Genomic DNA, 21,129 nt, shown 5'->3' with positions numbered 1-21,129 from the left:
TCGTTGCAATGTGCAATAATATTAATGTCAGTGTTGTCACAATTTAAAAGTAGATAATTTTTTACTTAGCAATATAGTGCAACAAGATTTGTTATTAATTCATGTCCAGAAAATTGTCAATATATTTTGTGAGGATTGGACTCTATAAGTAAAAGATAATGACTACTTTATACATAAAAAAAAAGAAATAAGAAATATACGCGCAACAGCAAATCTAAGTTTGATGACTGTTTTTTGATCCTCGTCGCAGCAGCTCAAATCAGTCGTTGCTTGCCTCTCCTTCCTTCGCCCCAATTCTTCTACATTCATTGCCAGATTTCAATCCCTAGCTCGATCCCGCTTCTCGCCTCTGATTCATCGACTTCAGTTCACAGGTCCGCACAGTTCCCCGTCATTTGCGATTCATTTTCATTTTCATTTTGGTGTAAAATGTCTGAATCAGTAGTTGACTTCGGTGATTTCGCAGAGATTTTGGTGGCCATACAAAATGCAGCGTCAGCCGGCGACAGTAGAGGAACAGTTGATAATAAAAGCAATTACAGAACAATGCCACTGGGAGAGCCTGCCGAAGCGCCTTCAATCCACCTTGAATTCCAAGGAAGAATGGCATCGCAGGTTGGATTTTCTCATGTGCTTCCTTTTCCCCCTCGTTGGTTGGTAATTTTCTTTCGGCGACAATTTTGCTGGTGCGGTCAAATTATGTTGACCAGTGTTGATTTTGTGTGTATCAGTTAAAAACTAGAAATCTGTTGATGCTGTTCGGCCAACTCATATCCGCATTCCACCTGTTGCCTGCTTGAAATTTATGTTCCATGTGCAGTTTTCTGTGTTCTATCCGATTTAGAACTGGCCGACAAGTTCATACTTTGTTATTTAGTTTTTGGCATGATTCTGAAATACAACATAAAAAGAGGCCTGGATTTCATCTGCTATGCACTCTGAATCAAAGGCTGTTTAATTTCACTCGTTTGGTTGGATGTACTTTTATATTGCTATTAATTTTAGATCTCATTTCACAAATTCTAAAGATGCTTCTGCTGGAAAACGAAAATAACATTATAAATGACCTCTTTTGATTCTTGAGTATTATTGTTTCAGAACCCTTCGACTTATATTTGCAGTTCTAAACTAGAAATAAATAAACAATAAACAAGACTAACTCTAAATATCTCATATTCATAATGAACAGCTTCTTCTTTTGTTGTACCTAATGATCTTGATCTCATCTTTCTGTATGATGGAAGTTTCACTCCCTTTTTTCTTTAATCTTATAGAATGCGAGACATAGATATGTGTACACTCTAAGGGAGGTTAGTAGAACAGTAATTGCGCATTAAAATGCTCAGGAGTGTTCTGTTCTTCTGATTTCTTGTGCCTAGATTGAGATTTGAGATTCAGAAATGCAAGATTACTTTGATATAGCTCAGTGATATTCGAATAATTGATAATCTAGTGTCAAAAGAATAATTTAATTGATGCATGACATCTATATTAACTTATTGCTTTTGCTTATACTGTAGTATTGTGAACCTCTTCTGTAAAGAGTATGCTGGAAAGTTATCATATATCATTTGGTTCATCTTGTCATGCAGGATAGTTGATCACTGCGTCAAGAAAAGACTTCTCTGGAACACTTGTTTTGCTCGCAAAGTGTGCAAAGAAGGTGAATACTATGAGGAAATGATGCGTTATCTACGGCGGAACCTAGCGGTGTGTTTCATGAAAAACCTCTGTCTCCATTTATTCATGTGCTATAGTTTTTATATTTCATGGGTCAATTAGTTACCATAACAAATTAACTGTGCTTGATGCTGAAAAATGTAAGCTATTGGCTGAAAACGTTATGTTGTCGAGCGATGAAGCCACCAAATTATGAACATAAATACATAATTGGAGTAAGGAGGGTAATCAAACAGTACAACTTAGTATGTGCAAGTAACAATATATATGCTACAGACTACAGGTATCCTCAGAAGAGGGAATGTCATTCCAAGTGAATCAAAACTTGGGTTTTGGAAGAGAGAAAGATTGTTTTATAAACTCAGGCCGTCTCATGTTTATTTTACTTCTGTAGTCCAGGACAAAAGTTTTGATGCCTCCTGTAAATTACTTGACGAGATCTTTGTGCAACTATGGGGCTAGGATAGGGCTGGCAAATCGTGCGGATTGGGTCGTTATCGGGTCAACCTGATAATGATCCAACCCAATAAGGCCTAACCTGAACCCGACCTGTTAAGGAAACTGTAAATCCGAACACGAAACCGACCTGCTACCTTCAAATCCGAACACGACCCGCACCCGACACGAACCCGTTATCGACACGATATAATATGGGTTGACACGACACATAACAACCCGAACCTGATATTACACGATTAAAACCTAATATTACACGATTAAACCTTAATTTTTAACCTAATTTACACAATTAAAATTCGTTTTATACTATTTAAACCTAATTTATAAGAAATTAAAATATTAAAGTAATATATATAGTTTTAAATAATAATAAAAAAATAATATTATTTCTTAATGGGTTACCCGTATCCGACCCGCATCCGACCAGAACCCAACCCGAAATTATCGGGTTCTTAATGGGTCAACCCGATAAGGACACAGATCCAATAAGACTTGACCCCAACCCAATAATTTCGTGCGGATTCGTGTCGGATTATCCTGTCGTGTCGAAAATTGCCAGCCCTAGGCTAGGATATGAAACAAATATAATTTCCTATTATTGAATCTAATAGGTTTTCGTTCCTCTAGCCTTTCTTTAAAGGAGGTGTGGTGTCCCATCTGTTTTAAATGTAACACTTATTCTTACTACACATTCATCACTTTTTCATTTCATTACTTTAGTATCATTTTGATCTGTTTGGAATTCCTCACTCGTGTACTTATTTTTTATAGATTGTTAACTCTGTTTTCCTCCCTCTTATCCCCTTCCTGTAAAATACTAAAGAAAATTAAACTTACAAGTGACTTGGTGACTGTTTTTGCAGCTGTTTCCCTACCATCTTGCAGAGTACATTTGCCGTGTTATGAGGGTTTCTCCTTTCAAATATTACTGTGACATCTTATTTGAAGTGATGAAAAATGGTACAAACAATTTCCTTGATGTACTATTTGCTCTTCTTCTTTGCTGGAATTACACTTGCTAGTTTGACACACTTGTTGCTTGAAATTAAATATATAGCAGCATATTAGCTAGGTTTCCACTTTTAGCACCTAAAGCCTGAAGGAGTCAGTTTGCCCTCTTATACTCTTGATTCACTAATTCTTTGATCCTGCAATCTTCAGTTTGTTTCTATGGAAGATGTTAATACTAGTAATATCTGATTTCCTTGTTGTCCTTTACTGATGTTATCGGTGCATAATGGATGCATGAACTTCCTTTTCATGGTTCATGCACTAATAGAAACTCACTGATACACCAATTACACTTTGCATATTTATTTATAGTACTTCATATATGTATATATACATTGCACATTGCAAATGCTTCATTAGTAATGCTACAGAGCAAAGTTAACAGCGTCATAGTAATGATTTCAATAGAGTTAATGGAAGCTTCAGTTAAACCCAACTCAAGAGAGCAAAGAGGTGAAACCTGTTTCAATACAGTGAAGCAAGCCTGAGATACTGCAGGCAGTATTGTGGACTTTCAGATGCAAAACCTGTTTGAATACTAGTGGGAAGAAACATAAGCAACATAATAAATTCTGGGCTAGTTTTATAATTTCTAAAGGATGGTTGATAAAATTGAATAAGATTGTCTGTTACGATATATATACATTAATCAAAATTGATGTCCTTGAAGAATGTAGGGGCCATAATCTACTCAAACTTTATTTCACTTCTATCACTCTAAGAATATAGTTCCAAGAATGGAGTTCCAAGAAGCATTGAAGATGTGCATGCATTGTTCCAATAGTAGTGTAGTTCCATGAATATACATTTATTGTAGGATCTCAAAAGTCACCAACATCCCTATAAATATATGGGTGTTGAGTACCATTTCATCATTCAATCAAAATACAATAATCTTCTCCCATTGCTTTCTTCTCTAAATATGTTGTCTATACCATTTAACATGGTATCAGAGCAGGTTTGGACTCAGATAAGGTATCATCATCGTCTTTGATACCTTTCTCGGCCCTTTCCCGTTTTTTTGTTTTTCCTTTTTCCGCTGTATCTATAACCATAAGCCAAAATGTCAAATGACAACTATATAGTAACCGAAACCTCAGATTCATCTATGGCAGATGAATTTGCCCGGCAATTTGCCAACTTTATGCGCAATAGTTTTGCGATGAACCAACCAAATCCACCAGAAACAGCTGCCATGCCATTCAGAATTGACACGCAGCCCCTCCACATTGGTGGGAATAAGTTGAATGGAGAAAATTACGCCCTTTGGTCCGTATTGATGAAGACGGCAATAAGCGGTCGGGGAATGGTATCTCACGTCACCGGAGTGCCTCATTCTCCACCGCGAACCGATCCAGCCTTCATACAATGGGAACAAGCCGATCACTGTGTGATCACTTGGTTAATACAAAACATTGAGCCTCGACTGGTCAGTCGAGTTTCACAACATCCGACGGCAAAGCATATATGGGATGCGTTGGCCGTCACATATGGGAGCGGAAGAGATAAAATCCAGGTGTATGATCTTCAGTTCAAAGCAACCACACTGAGGCAAGGAAGCAGTTCATTAGAAGAAATATGGAGCCGGTTGGGAGAGATCTGGATTTCAATCGACCAAAAACAGACGAACCCAATGAAATGTCCAGAGGATATGGAGATTCATAACAAATTCATACAAGATCAGAGAGTATGTCAGTTTCTCTATGCAATTGATAGCAAATATGAAACAACCAAGAGGGAGATACTGAAAATGGACCCACTTCCCTCCGTCGACTATGCGTACAACCTGATTCAGCAGGAGGAGACACGACTCCGAGTGTTACAACAGGCAAACACCGGCGGAGCAGCTGCCATGGATGGAATTGGAACTGGCCTCGCCATCCGAGGGTGGCAGAACCCTACCGGCGGCTCTCGGGGTGGCGGTCGCGGCAGCAACGGTGGTGGTCGCGGCAGCAACAGTGGTGGTCGCGGCAGTGGCAATGATAGAAATCGGCGAAGTGATGAAGAAGACAAGTCAAAATTGGTGTGTTCCTACTGCAAACGGAAAAGACACACAAAAGATTCATGCTTTGAACTAGTTGGATATCCAGATTGGTGGGAAGAGAAGCACGGCAAGCCGCCGCAACCGCAAACACCATGGAACCGTGGCGGGCACGCCGCCGCAGCAGTTGGAGGCGACGGAGGCAACGCCGTGCAGGGGGTCGCGCAAACCGCCGGTGCTGTCCAGCCAGGAGGAAGGACCAGAAATGAAGCTGCTCAGCCGGCGAATACAACCGGGGCAGCAAACTTCGTTGCCAGCGGAAGTGGGAGTGTAATTCACGATTGGAGTGAAGAATTGATGAGGGGAGAGGCGGCGCCCGATTCAGGTAGATTAGGGTTAGGGGGCTCTTTTATTGGAAGCCCCCAAATCTTTGGGAAATTGCAGGTTTTACCCCACCAAAATTCTCAGTCACAATTAGCCCCCAAATCTCCTGAAAATTCCATAATTTCCCAAACCACTTGCCAAAATCGATTTCAGCCTCTCGAGAAGCTTGGAGTTGTGTGTGCAGTATCTAATGGCCATGAGAAAAATGATAAATGGATTTTTGACTGTGGGGCAACCGATACCATAACATATGATGCCTCAGACCTTACCAACCTTCAGAAACCTCTAAAATCTCATATCCAAACTGCCAATGGGGAATTTACGGTGGTTGAGGGGGCTGGAACCGTTAACATTTCCCCAACTTTGCAGTTATCAAATTGTCTATATATTCCTTCGATGTCTCATAAGTTATTATCCATTAGTCATGTCACAAAGGAATTGAATTGTACGTTACTAATGCAGCCACAATTTTGTCTGTTGCAGGATATCCGAACCGGAGAGATAATTGGGCGTGGCACTGAACGTGATGGGCTTTACTATGTGGATGAGATAGCTCAAAAAGGGACTGCCATGTTAACTCACGGATCAGCTGACAGGAAAGCTTGGCTTTGGCATCGGCGCTTGGGTCATCCATCTATCGGTTACTTAAAATTATTATTTCCTAGTATTATTCCTAAGCATGACATGTACTGTGAAACTTGTCTTTTATCCAAAAGTCATCGGAACTCTTACCCATTAAGTAATACTCGTGTTGAAACCCCATTTGCCTTAGTACACTCTGATGTTTGGGGGCCCGCACCAGTTATTGGGGGGCAAGGTTTTCGATATTTCTTAGTTTTTGTGGATGATTGCACTCGCATGACCTGGATATATTTCATGAAACAAAAATCTGAAGTTTTGTCACACTTTACCCATTTCTATAACCTTATCCAAACTCAGTTTCACAAAACCATTCAGGTCCTTCGGTCAGATAATGGGGGGGAGTTCGTTAATTCTACCATGAAACAACTCTTCCAAAACAAAGGCCTTATACACCAAACCACATGTGCTCATACTCCCGAACAAAACGGTGTGGCTGAAAGGAAAAATCGATCTCTCCTCGAAATGACTCGTTCTATGCTTATAGAGTCAAAAGCCCCGAAACACTTCTGGCCAGAAGCCATTGCCACCTCAGCCTATCTCTTAAACCGATTGCCCACAAGTATTCTCAAACATAAAACTCCTCTACAAGTCTTGTCCACCTTCACAAAAATTCCTCCGCCCTTGACTCTTGAACCTCGCGTCTTCGGATGCTCCGTTTTTGTCCACATTCCTAAACATGAAAGAACTAAACTATCCCCTTGCGCTATCAAATGCGTTTTTGTAGGATATGGGGTAAATCAAAAGGGGTATAGGTGTTTCGATCCAAAGTCCAACCGGATGTTTGTTACAATGAACTGCAACTTTCTTGAAACTGAGTACTTCTTTACCCATCTTAGCGGTCAGGGGGAGAGTAATGTTAGGGATAACAATGATACGGACCCGCTAAGTTGGATCTCAATGCCACTGCCAACGCCAAGCAATCCTGATGCGGATCTATCAGAGAAAACAGTAAGCAATTCCGCTGAGCAAGTCTCTGATGTGGTAGAGTCCATCGTAGAAAGTGGCATCGCCTCAAATATTTCTCCGTTAAGGTTATCCACTGTAAGTAACTGTGGATACAGATAATTGTTTGGCTAACACTGTAAGTGCAGAAGAAAATTCAATTGAGGCCGAAGAAAGGGAAATTGAGGAAGTCGAGGTCGAAGGAGTTGACCCTGACACTGGGAGGTACATACTTCCACCAAGGTCAAACAGAGGAGTTCCACCCAAAAGGTATACGCCAGAGAGGATTGACAAGAAAAAGCGGTACTCTGTTGTGAACCTAGCCAAAGGCCATTTATCAGAGATGGCTCGGGCTTTCGAGAATGCACTATATGAGGAAGAAGAAATACCACAGACATGGGAAGAAGCTATGAAATACAAGCATTGGAGGGAAGCAATGAAGAAAGAGATTGATGCACTGATTCGAAACCACACATGGGAGAAATGTGCTCTACCAGAAGGGAAGCGACCAGTGGGTTGTCGATGGGTCTTCACTATCAAAAGAAGACCTGATGGCTCGATAGAAAGGTACAAGGCACGACTTGTCGCAAAAGGCTATACTCAGACATATGGAGTTGACTATTCTGAGACCTTCTCTCCAGTAGCTAAGATGAACACAATTCGGGTGTTGTTATCCATTGCTGCTAATAGGGACTGGCCATTACACCAGTTTGATGTGACGAATGCCTTCCTACATGGAGAGTTGAAGAAGGAAGAAGAAGTTTACATGGAGGCACCCCCAGGTTTTGCAACAGATTTTAAAGCAGGTGAAGGGTGCCGATTGAGGAAGACCTTGTATGGATTGAAGCAATCTCCAAGAGTATGGTTTGGGAAGTTTGCTGGGGCAATGATTAGCTATGGATATACACAGAGCAATTCAGACCATACGCTATTTTTTAAGAAGCAGGGTGATAAGATCACATGTTTAATCATATATGTTGATGACATGATTATTACAGGTGACGACCTAGAAGAGATTGAGGAATTAAAGAAAAATCTTTTTCAGGAATTTGAGATGAAGGACTTGGGGAATCTCAAGTACTTTCTTGGGATTGAAGTGCTAAGGTCAATCAAAGGAATTTTTCTGCGACAAAGGAAGTATATCTTGGACATCCTAGCAGAGACCGGCCTACTGGAATGTAAACCAGCAGACACTCCTCTGGCAGTTAATCACGGATTACAAATCAGAGAAGGAGCCAAGTTGGCTGACCGTAGTCGATATCAGCGACTAGTCGGAAAACTCATATATCTCTCGCACACTAGGCCAGATATTGCCTATGCAGTTGGGGTCGTAAGTCAGTTCATGCATAAGCCGCAGACAGATCACATGGAGGCAGCACTTAGGATTTGTCGGTATTTGAAGGGAACTCCAGGGCATGGAGTGTTGTTCGCTAAAAATGGGCATCTTGAGATTCATGGTTATACAGATGCTGACTGGGCAGGGAACCCAAACGATAGGAAGTCTACAGCAGGCTACTTTACCTTTGTTGGAGGTAATTTGGTAACATGGAGAAGTAAGAAGCAGAAGGTGGTGGCTCTTTCGAGTGCCGAAGCAGAATTTCGTGGGATTAAAAGTGGGTTGACCGAGATTTTATGGTTAAGGAGATTGATGAAAGAGATTAATCTCCCTCCAAGCAAGTGCCAGTTGTATTGTGATAACAAAGCCGCTATAAGCATCTCACAAAATCCAGTACAACATGATCGAACGAAGCATGTGGAGGTTGACAGACACTTTATCAAAGAAAACATTGAGAATGGGATTGTCGAACTCCCTTTTGTTCGCTCTGAGGATCAACTTGCCGACATCCTAACTAAAGCAGTCAACTCAAGGAGCTTTGAAGATGTGCTTTCCAAATTGAGTTTTGGAGATCCCACCACTCAATTTGAGGGGGAGTGTTGAGAAAAGGGGAAGTATCAATAAGCATTAAAGAAGAATATAGTTCCAAGAATGGAGTTCCAAGAAGCATTGAAGATGTGCATGCATTGTTCCAATAGTAGTGTAGTTCCATGAATATACATTTATTGTAGGATCTCAAAAGTCACCAACATCCCTATAAATATATGGGTGTTGAGTACCATTTCATCATTCAATCAAAATACAATAATCTTCTCCCATTGCTTTCTTCTCTAAATATGTTGTCTATACCATTTAACACTACTCAAACTTTATTTCACTTCTATCACTCTATATCAGCAGTTTTGCTTTTGTGGTATTTATAACTTATCTACAAACGTTTGCAGAACAACCCTATGACAGCATCCCCAATTTTAGCGCAGCAGATGCCTTGCGGATCACAGGGATCGGAAGAAATGAATTCATTGACATCATGAACAAGTGTAGATCTAAGGTATGATTTAGTGACAGCATATCCTGTCTGTGCATCATGTTAACTATCAGAATGCTTTCAAATACAGTTCATGGCTATACTTATTGTTTCATTGTCATGAAACTTATTTGAAATAGATAGCACCATGATTGGATCCATTAAGCAAGTAAGGCATTTAGACAGTATCTGTAATTTTTTTTGAAACCATTAGTTAGGTAATGTTTTCTTTTTTCAACTTCGTAAGGTACTGAAAATTAAATTTCTTTGTGTTCACTCTTCGTATAAAAGTGGCCCTTGCCAAAATCCCACAATGTTGAAGTGAATTATGTTCATGATTCTGAAGGGTGATTGATGGAACTGGTATGCCAAGCACTACCACCCTCATAGTTAAAACCCACCCTTGGCACTTTTAAAACTTCCACTTGCAGCAATATTTGATGTTCCTTATTACCATATAACATGATTATCTGCCCCTCTAACTAGAGTTTAATTTTGTTGGAGCCTTTCAGAAAATTATGTGGAAGCTAAACAAGTCAATAGCAAAAGAACTCTTGCCCACAGAACCTGTGGACTTTGTGATTGAGCCATGGTGGGGAGTTTCTCTTGTCAACTTTACTTTGGAAGAATTCAAGGTTAATTGCCTTTTAATTAAATTGACTCCCAAATGCATATTTCCAGAGGTAAAAGTCCAACTGACACTTACACTTTGCTCCACCTCTTGTATAGAAACTATCAGAAGAAGAAACGGCAACAATTGATAAAATCTGTAAGGAGGAAGCCAATTCTTTTATCCTTTTTGACCCTGTAATTATTAAGGGTCTATATCGCCGTGGGCTCGTGTACTTTGATGTTCCTGTTTATCCTGATGATCGATTCAAAGGTACTATTTTGAGTATCTAGTTGGTAAATTTTTAGATGAAATGAATTTTGAATATTCCTCTCACAGAAATTACGAAGAGTTATGGAGAACAAGAATGTCTAATTGTCCACTATCATTTTAGTACTGACTACTGACATAAACCTTTTGATTTGATCTCTCTATTTTCTAATCTTCCACACTTAGCTGTTTCTTTCTAATGAAATGAATGCATAAAACATTGTCATCAATTTCATCAACATTGTTTGGTGAAAGTATATATACCAAAAAATTGAGAACTGATTTTGGATTTATATGTCCAAACTTGTACTGACCCTTAAAAGAAAAGTATTTGCTTAATGTTTACATAGTAATCTTTAGTTTCAGCAGTGTGCTACTGATGTTTTGCTAGTTCTCTGTCACATATGGTTTTAAAAAGACTACATAGTAGCACTTATGGTGGTGTCATGTTGAACCTTGAGAAAAATGAGATGGGCAAGATAATAAAAAGTTACTTGTTTGTATCATCACAATTGTCCTGTTCTGCTGAGCCAAACTTATTTTGAGGAAATGCCTTCATTTTCTTAAACTGTCTGGACGACCTTATATCCTTGAAACCTATCACACACCAAAACTTTCGACGTTTCACTTGAGAAGGATTATCTTATAAAAATAGCAGTAAGGCATCGTAGAGTAACATAAGGACATTAGAAGATAAGTAGATGTAGACCTCTCATTGAACTAGGTGACTGTAGTTGGTTCAACTGACAGAATTGCTGTCAAACTCAGCTTGTGAAATATTGGAGAGTTTTTGTTTCTGCTGTATTGAGAAGGAAAGTAAATAGATGACATCAACAAGCCAGCAGAAATGCTAGATAAAACAAGGGTGATCAATTTGCAAAATAGTGTATGTGATTCTGTGCTTATATGTAAAACATATAAACTTAGAGATTTAATTATTTTCTTTTTTTCTTATTTATGTTTCTTACAGTTTCAAGGCTTGAAGGATTTGTTTCAAACAGGGAGCAGTCATATGAAGATCCAATTGAAGAGTAGGAATTATCGATCTTTTATGCTTTTTTGGATTGAAGCTTTCAAGTGTAAATGATTTCACATATAAATAATGTGGGTCGCGTAAGCAGGTTGCTATATGCTGTGTTTGTGGTGTCAAGCGAGAATTCAACTGTTGCTGAATTGGCGTTGACTCTGCAAGCTGATATCAGTCAGCTACAGGCTGCTGCATCTTTTGCTTGTCGATTGGGATGGGCAGTGAAACTTATTGATCCCGCCTCCATTCTTCAGGACTCTTATTTGTCTGGATCTCCTAGAAGTATTCTCAGTGATGAAGAAAGTGGTTCTCATGGTAATATGGGCTCTGAAAATTTACTTGGTGATGGCAGCGGTCCTCAATCAGGAGATGCATTATGGACAGAAAATTCTAGACCTGCTGCTGACTGTTCTCGTGTAGCTTTTGTTGTTGATTCTAATATAACATCATATCTTATGATGGGATCTGTTTCTCCAGGTCTATCTCTATTTCTAACCATTCTCCAAATACATATGTTTTTCATTGAATCTGCCATGTCTGGTGTCACATTTTACTAAACAGAGAAATTTTTATCATAATGTAACTTTATATAGAATCTTGAATATGTGTGATTCAAAACAACATTATGCTTGTGATCGCAGTTGAGGGTAGGGCTCTCTGTTGGGGTTTTACACTTCTTGGGAGAGTCCAAGATGGATTAGGTCCTTGTACGTGATCTTGATGAGCTTTCTCAAGTTTTACCACTAAAATTTCTTACCATTCGTCTCATGTTTGGGGGGATCAAGTATCCTAAAGCTGAGACTATTTGTGGCAATGGCTGAAAAAGAAATGATAGGCAAGGAAAAAATAGAGACAATAAACACATTGGGGGAAATTCTATGTTGTGTACAGCTTTTTAGTGGATGAACGTCAGAATAGAGCACATTTTATTCTCAGTATATTGTTATCGTAACAGGTTAGTTATCCTCGAGATCAGCTAAGTTCCTTACACAATAACTCCTATATTTAAATGCTATGATCAGCTAGGTTTATTATAAACCTTTCTACGTAAACTCTCTTGGTTGGTTAGGTTTCAGAGGCCATATCTTGAAATAGATTTCTTGCATAGCTACATCTCATAGGAATAAGATAGCATATTACAAGCATCATCCTTATTTTGGTGAACTCCAACAAAGAGGATACTTTTGGAATTAAATAGATGTGACTATGAATGTAGTTGTATTACTGTTGCTACCTTCCAAAATGCATGGTTGGTGGTTGATGGAAAACAGACTTGGCATATCATATTTATTTCTTTCAGGCTGCTGAACTAGCTATAATGACAGGACATGGACTTAACATTGCTCCCTCTTGTTCGTTGCTTCTTTCATTTCTCTTGCCTTTTGAGGGTTCTGTTTTGCATCTTGTACTGCACTTCTGCTTGTTTAAAGGCAACTCATCCTTCATCTTATATGTACAACTACCTTATTATCGCTTTAATTTGTAGCTGACTTTACATTTCTATTTATTATAGGTCTGAAATCTCATGCTGTGACACTTTATGAAGCTGGAAAACTTGGTCACACAAGCATTTCTGACCTTTGCAATGATCTTATGACTCTGGAGGGTGCTAAATTTGAAGGAGAGTTACAGGAGTTTGCTAATCATGCTTTCAGCCTCAGGTGTATTCTTGAATGCCTAACTTCAGGTGGGATTGTTACTGATGGAAGACAGAGAATGAACAAAGAGGACACCGCATCTTTGGCAACTGATTCTTGTCAGGGTGACAGCTCTCAAAATGACGGTGTGAATAAAACAGAGTTCAATAATTGTTCTGCTGAGCTTCTCACTGGAACTAGTAATGATGATAATTTATCTACTACGTTATCTAAAGAGACCAGTTCTGATGCAGAGGAGTCTAATTTAAGTGTTAGTTCCAAGTTTGACGAAATTTCCAATCCTGTCGAAAGTTTTACTGCCAGAAAAGAGTTAAAGAAAAGAAGGAAATACCGAGTAGATATACTTCGCTGTGAAAGCTTGGCTTCTCTGGCCCCAGCTACATTGAATCGTCTATTTCATCGTGACTATGACATTATCATGTCCATGATTCCACTTCCTCATTCTTCTGTCTTGCCTGGATCGAAGGGCCCTATTCATTTCGGCCCTCCAACACATTCTTCTATGACACCCTGGATGAAGTTAGTGCTCTATACTGCTCTCTCCAGTGGACCTCTTTCCGTTGTTCTGATGAAAGGGCAGAGTCTAAGATTACTTCCTGCACCATTAGCTGGTTGCGAGAAAGCCCTTATATGGTCATGGGATGGATCTACAGTTGGGGGTCTGGGTGGAAAATTCGAAGGGAATTTAGTGAAAGGACGCATACTGTTACACTGTTTGAATTCTCTGCTTAAATACTCTGCTGTGTTGGTTCAACCTTTAAGCAAGAACGATCTTGACGATCGTGGAAATGTTGTCACACTAGATGTTCCATTGCCCTTGAAAAACAGTGATGGTTCAATTGCTTGTATTGGAGAGGAGCTGGGGCTAAGTGGGGAGGAATGTTCAAAGTTGAACATATTGTTGCATGATATCTCAAAAAAGATAAATTTGTGGACAATAGGTTATATTCGCCTACTCAGGCTATTTAATGAGAGATACTCAGAAACATGTTCAGTTGATAAAGACAAGTATGAATGGGTTGTACTTGGTGCAGAGTTCGGTATCCCGCTTTTTAGCCCCAAATTATGCAACAGTATATGTAAGAGAGTGGTTTCTTCGCAGTTACTTCAAACAGATTTGTTGGGTGAGCATCGTGAAGCAATGCAGGACCTAAGAGGCAGGTTGCTTTATGTTTGTGCTGAGTACCAAGCAACTGGCCCTACTGCAAGACTTCTTTACCAAAAAGAGCACACTAAGGGAAGGGAATCATCTCGACCATTAATGAACTATGCTAGTGGAAGATGGAACCCAGTTGCGGATCCTTCTTCTCCTATTTCAGGAGCCTTAAGTGAGAACCAAAGGCTAAAAATTGCTAGCAGGCAGCGTTCTGGGACTGAAGTTTTGAGTTTTGATGGCAACATTCTAAGGTGCGTCTTCGTTGGCTATGCCCTGGCTAGTCAGGACTGATGCTTTTGTGATTTTTTAGAAGTATTCCTATATCAGGTCTTATCATACTTTAATTGACATTTATTTTTCTTCTCTCTATCTTCTCTATTTGGTTTCTGATCATCTGTAGTATTTTCAGAACTTGTAGAAAGGTCCCATGATAGACCTCATCACGTAGTTCTTCTTAGCCTGTTTTGGTGATTATTCTGGTTTTGTGGCAAATAAATACTAGAGCTCAGCCGTAATGTGATCTTTGTAGTTAGTTAACTTGTGTTTGATCTTCTTGAGGTCTCTAGTTCTGATCTAACTCGAAGGGTAACCCTTGATTCAATCAGTGATCCAGTTAAAGCACACTATTTTCTGTATTCTTTCTGATTTGTGAATTCTATTTCTAGGTATGACTCATCTGCAACCACAACATGAGCAATAATATCCTCATCGAACTTAGTCGTGCTCTGATATCATATTATAATTGGGGATACTCCAACTTTATGAAAAGAGTGGCTTTAACAAACCCTTTATACTAATTCAGTGTTTGGGTAATGCAATAGGCCACCAAAGGATCCAAAATGGAGTATATTCTAAATTCAGGGGTAATCAACCTTTTTTGTTTTCCTTTGAATTGATAGGTTATTTAGGCTTGTGAACAGGAAGACCTACCCATATGTTATTACTTCACTAATTCAAATTTCATTATATTGTAGATCATACTCCCTAAGCCCAATTTATGAGGCTGGCGTGAGGCCCTTGGAAGAACCCGTCACCATTGGCACTGGGAAAGGTGAATCAGAGGATGCTGATAGCAAAGAGGTAACTATTCCGGGTGTGAACCTTCTATTTGATGGGACTGAGTTGCGTCCTTTTGAGATTGGTGCTTGCCTTCAAGCTTGTCAACCAGTTTCCTTAATAGCTGAGGCATCGGCAGCATCTTCATCTTTAGCAGTCAAACAAAAAGTTTAAAAGTCAATTTCTCATACTTCAGTTCAGATCTCCTTGAGTTCCCACATCCTAAAATCTGGGTGTGTATCACGGTTGTTGAGGTAAACACCTCTTTACAATGTAATTGTTGCTAGTCTTACTATCTTAGGGAATTCCACATCTCTCTGCAAGTTTCGACATATATTTATTGGTATTTCGGTTCTGATTTTCCTGCTCTTTTTTTCCGGTCCAGCTTCTGCGTTTCGGCCTGGTGGTGATGGCTGCGTACTTATGGTTACCGGTGGGCGGTGGTTGTCCCTGCAGAATATTACATACATGAGAATATTCTTTTCATCGACAATATACATATATATGTGAGGCGTTTACCCATCTGATTATGGTGATTCATTTGTTTGAGAGTGTAAAAATGTTTCAAGTCTTTTGGTAAAAAAAAATTCTGTTTTGTACACATTATGTTACTTCAAGTCTTTGGAATGTAAAGTATTCATTGACAGGCAAGTAGACGATGCAATACAGTTTACCTGGTAAGACGTTTCTTCTCCAATTAATATGTCTGGAATTTGATCTTGCAAATTTTTCGATTATAACTAGTATATTTATTTCTTAAAAAAATTAGTTTGTTCTAGGCTCCATTTATTTTTCACTGACGAACAGTTTAGTAGAAAATGAATCAAACAGTGACCTGTGACATTTTGCATAATCAGCCAAACTTAATGGTCAGAAAGAAAAAGACATGAAATTATATTAGAACAAAAGATTTAAGTATAAATTTTAATATGAATACTATTGATAGAATGTGATATTTTGAGGAAATTCGATGGTTTGGATCGGTCTATTTGTTAACTAGAGCTGGCCCATTTACGAAAGCGTAACAACTTGAAATAAAAAGTCGCTAAAATCCAATTTCGTCAATTTGTGATATTTTCATTTTTAAATGTCATTGAGATTTTCTATGTACATAGTAATGTGCAACCTATAGAGATTTGTGCAACTATATCTATTCTTTAGTTATAGTATTTGTTGGAATTTGATCAGTTCGATAATAGACCGTCTTATTTTAAATATGCTGCCATATGCTTCGAGATGACACTTTTTAATCATCTTAAATTTTGGATATCTACAAGCAAATAATATTTTTTATATAAAAATCATAATTAGAATTGAAAGTTTGAAAAATAGAAACCCAAATACTCCCTTTGTGTCCCATCGTGATTGAAGCATATATTTGGGCATGAGGATTAAGAGCATCCACAATGGCGACGAGCGGATCGACTAGCCGATCCCCGGCGCTAGTCGGTCCGCTCCCGGAACCATTGTAACCGGCTAGCCGAATTTTGGCGAAAAAATCGGCGAGCCGATTTCCGAGCGCTGGCCTATCCGCTGGCCGTCATTGCAGGCTCTGGATCGGCGAGCGATCGGCGAGTGATTTTTTTTTTATTTTTTTAAATTTTCGAAGCACTATATATACGCGATTTGCACGGCTTTTTCATTTGCACCGCTTGTTTTAACGAGTATTCTCTCTATCTTAATTTCTGTACAAGAGAAACAACGCGAGGCGGGTTTTTTTTTAAAATTAATGTAATTTTTTAAATTAATGTACTTTTTAAATTTTAATAATACAATTGAATTTTCTCGTTTATGTGTCTTAAATTTTTATATAATTTTGAGTGATGTGTCTATGCTATTGCTGAGCTATTTGTTTGTTTTGATGATGTGACATGAGGATTTTTAGTACTGATGATATGACAGGAGGAGTTTGTGGCTAGGCTATGGCTGAGCTATTCGTACTGTGGATGCTCTAAAGAACGAGCGTGTATTTAAGACTTCATAAATGGCATTTGAACTATGAGTGAACTTGATAAATGATCTTTGATTTGGAGCCGACTTTAGCTTCTGATTTAATTCTGATAGATTCATTTAATTATTGCTATTTAATTTGTGTGAATATTTGCATAAGAGCTCTTATAAGAATAAAAATCTGTAAAAACTTTCTGCATACACCAATAGCAGTTGCCCAAGGAAATAAAGAGGTGTAATTGTTTTTCTAAAATTATTTTCTGAAATTAAATGAGCTTTCACTTACTTATACTATTATATAGTAATGAGGTGTGATCTGTTGCTAACTTTTCTTAAGTTGTTAACTTGCTAACTCATCAGTGCAATGCATTAAAAATGTCAATACGATAATATTGAAATGTCAATATAAATTTAAGTTGATATTTTAATACATTATGTTGACATTGATATTTAAATGTCAACATAGTTTATTAAAATGCCAACATAAATATGTATTGACATTTTAATGTGATCGTGTTGACATTTGTAATACACTACGTTGATGAGTTAACAAGTTAGCAATTTAAGAAAAGTTAGCATTTTTACGCACCCCGTATAGTACTACTATATATATAATACTGACTAATACCTTTTTGCGTATAAAAGTTCATTGTCGACAGAGAGACACCCTATATAAATTATAGGTTTAGAAAAGATTTTAGAGACTCAACTTTATTCATTTAATGTGATTTGAACCTTAATACTGTACTCGTTTAATGGGAATTTAGAGTTTTATGGATCGAACAACTAAAAATAATTCTTTACTTTTTTTATTAAAATGAGATTTTATTTGAATATCTCCCATGCATATAATATCTTTTGCATATAAAAGTTTATTATGTTAAAATCAATTTTAGTGATAAAGAGGTGCAACGAGGTCTAACTCAAGTGGTAAAGTTGAGGTACCCTAAGACTTTTTTTTTTTTTTAACTTAAGTTAAAGATTTTGGTTTCAAATATGACTACATGTGCATGTGGTAGTATGGAGTACTATCTGTTAGTATGTTTTTTTTAATGTAAGAAACATAGTTGCTCAAGCCAGAATATTACCAAGCTTGAGTGTCCAAATCAAACACTAAAATAAAGAAACAAAAACAATATCTAACCTAATATTACAAAAAAATAGATATCTAGCCACAAATCAATAGCAAGTCACCAAATCATACAACAAATTTAACGAAGACCTCCATATCAAGACAACACCCATATAACAAGTGTATATTTATTACATTGTGATGGTACATATTTATTGCTTGTACTATAAAACAACTAAAGAGACTATGTATATAAAAGATTATTGAGATTTGAATCATTTCGTTTCCAAATCAAGTGGGATTATATGAAAACTAATTAATCACATACTGTATATTATATAATTCCAGCTTGTGTCTAACTTTATTATAAGTCGAATCTTTCTTCTACACTAAAGTGTAGCTCCGCCTAACCAATAATGTCTAGTATATGTTTTTCTCTTCCTATTTAATTCCTACTTTTTTTTCAATTTCTTGTGCACTGACATATAATTAGCATAACTATTGTCCTTTTACACAATTAAGAAATACTATAAACAAAGAATAAGTGTCACGCTAAGTACTTTTTTTTCCTTTTCTATATCACACTTGAACTTTCAATAATTATAAAATCGTCACACATCAGCAATTATGATTTTGGTCATTAACAAAGTTATAAAGAAAACAAAATCAACTACGCAAAATTTCTGAATCTGAATCTGGAGATACTTTGAAGATTCAGATGCATGTGACGAAAGCCAAGATTCCTTATCGCCTATGTTTATTGGTTGATGTGGCTTTACATGGGGTGATTTGTGGTTGTGCAATCTTTTGCATTTAATTATAATATAGAATAAAATCTTTGAAAGATAAATTTTAGGTCAACAATTCCTCCCATAGAATCCTTTAATATAACTTATTTTTTGTTACCTTCGCCAAATAGTTACCCCTCAATTTCAAAGTTTTCTGCAAAAAGTCATTGTTCATATTTGAAAGAAAATTTTAAATTACAACTTTTAGGATTATTACTAGTTATAAAATTGGAAGTGGAGAATACTCGAATCTCACGGCACTCTAATTCAATCCTAGAGTGAAAAATAAAATTGAGAAACTAATTTATTAAATGAGTGCAATGAATTGAAAAGGTAGATAAGGGATAGGAATGTGTATATCAATAATTTATTTAATATTCACTAGAACAAATTTTTTTATTTTATCCGCAATAAGTCTTTATTAGTAGATGCACATATTTTTATGCCAAATTCGTTTTAAAGATGACTTTTTTGTGGATAAGTGAATTTGTTAGTGAAGCATTATGAGTTCTATTAGTAAAGATATCCCGAAAATACATGTATATGGACATCTCAAATATAAAAGTTAAAAGGAAATGATAGAAATTGGCGACGGATTTATCGACGAACAAATAATAATTATTTGCACTCAATTATCGACGGATCACCGATGAACTTTGGCGCTAGATATAGACGAATAATTATATGTCTTCAATTGTTTAGTGGGCTAAACTAAATTGGGTAAATACTAAATAAATCAACGAGAGAATTAAGCAAGCAAAATATACGAAAATAGTGTTTTATACTGCATGATAGAGGAGTAGATAAAATTGAGTTTTATGAATGTTATTTGACTTTGTAGATAAAACTCGTTACTTAACTTTGGAGTTAGGACGTGTAATTTATCTTATTTTACGAGTCTTTTGGTCTTTCCTTTTCTCATTTTACATAAATAGTATCGGGTAATTCTGATCTAATTCATTCTCAAATAAACACAAAATAATCTAATCTTGATTATCAACACATACATTGAGATTCACAATTTCTAAAACGACGTGCAGCAATGCTCCACTTGTATTAGAGTCGTGTTTAAACTTCTAATGACGTTTATTAATTAAAACACTAATTGATTATACCAAATAATCGTTTTGAATAATGAAGACAATACGCGTTTTGGATTTGCAGAGAATTTTTTTTTATTAAATTGGCTAATGGTTATCATGTTTAGTGTGAACATTTAATTAAGGATAATCATAAACATAGTCGATAAGATTGTTGATTCATTTTTTTCTAACAAAGCATTTTGAACTAACATATGATTTTATAATGAGAATAATTGGGTTAGTTGTAAGTTGTAACTTGTCCATTTTGAACAACCAGAACTCTAGGATATTTGGTATGGATAACAATATCGATGTATAATAGTACTCCCTCCGTCCCGCACTACTCGCACGTTTCCTTTTCGGCACGGAGATTAAGGAATGAGTGTATAGCAAAGTCAAATATTACGGCTGTAGGTGAAAATTTTTACTAAAAATGGAAAGAATGCAAATAACTTGGGACGCCCAAAAAGGAAATAAGTGCAAGTAGTCCGGGACGGAGGGAGTAGTATATTTATGATATTTTAATATTTCGTTATACATGATTTATGTGTTTGAATGTACGTGCATCCCTATCTGATTATATTTTAAATGAATATTAATAGATTCTAACTGAGGATATTAAATTCCAATTTACCTCTAATTATTAACGAATATTTAACTATAAATTGTGGTCTTCACACAACACGCGAACTTTTATTTATCTTATTCGGTTAAAAACACGAGGTCCTAAATTTATAAAACTAAGACCCACAATATTTTATACTACAATTTTTTTGAATTACTACATTAAATGGAAAAAAGGCACAACAATCACACATCAAATATATACCTCGCAAACTAACCCAAAAATAGACAAGCAACAATTGAATTAAATTAAAATTTTCCTTTTCAATGGACAATATTTAGGGGGCTATCATTTCAATCCAGATATATACTCTCTTTCCCAACCTCAAGTGATATATTTCATTTTGGCATAAGAATGAGAACTAAATATAAAC

The 21,129-nt window shown here is 37.1% G+C and overlaps 1 protein-coding gene across 2 annotated transcripts; it reads left to right on the top strand.

Moving 5' to 3' along the window:
• Positions 1-195: 195 nt before the first annotated feature.
• On the top strand, positions 196-15,940 carry LOC121753771 (protein FAM91A1-like). 2 transcript variants are annotated; one of them, XM_042149020.1, is made up of 12 exons: positions 196-374; positions 467-615; positions 1,593-1,710; positions 3,003-3,099; positions 9,380-9,486; positions 9,975-10,097; positions 10,192-10,345; positions 11,313-11,373; positions 11,464-11,846; positions 12,883-14,434; positions 15,158-15,493; positions 15,625-15,940. In XM_042149020.1, exons 2-11 carry the CDS (start codon positions 488-490, stop codon positions 15,411-15,413), a joined length of 2,979 nt encoding a protein of 992 aa, XP_042004954.1. In that variant the 5' UTR covers positions 196-374; positions 467-487; the 3' UTR covers positions 15,414-15,493; positions 15,625-15,940. The 2 variants fall into 2 exon arrangements, with proteins under 2 accessions (XP_042004954.1, XP_042004963.1); XM_042149029.1 differs by lacking the exon at positions 15,625-15,940 and adding an exon at positions 14,849-15,046 and having other exon boundaries at positions 15,158-15,295.
• Positions 15,941-21,129: the final 5,189 nt, after the last annotated feature.

This window comes from Salvia splendens, chromosome 1 (assembly GCF_004379255.2).
Source record: "Salvia splendens isolate huo1 chromosome 1, SspV2, whole genome shotgun sequence".
In the NCBI taxonomy this organism is placed as follows: domain Eukaryota; kingdom Viridiplantae; phylum Streptophyta; class Magnoliopsida; order Lamiales; family Lamiaceae; genus Salvia; species Salvia splendens.
This window is presented reverse-complemented; position numbering and strand designations above follow the sequence as displayed.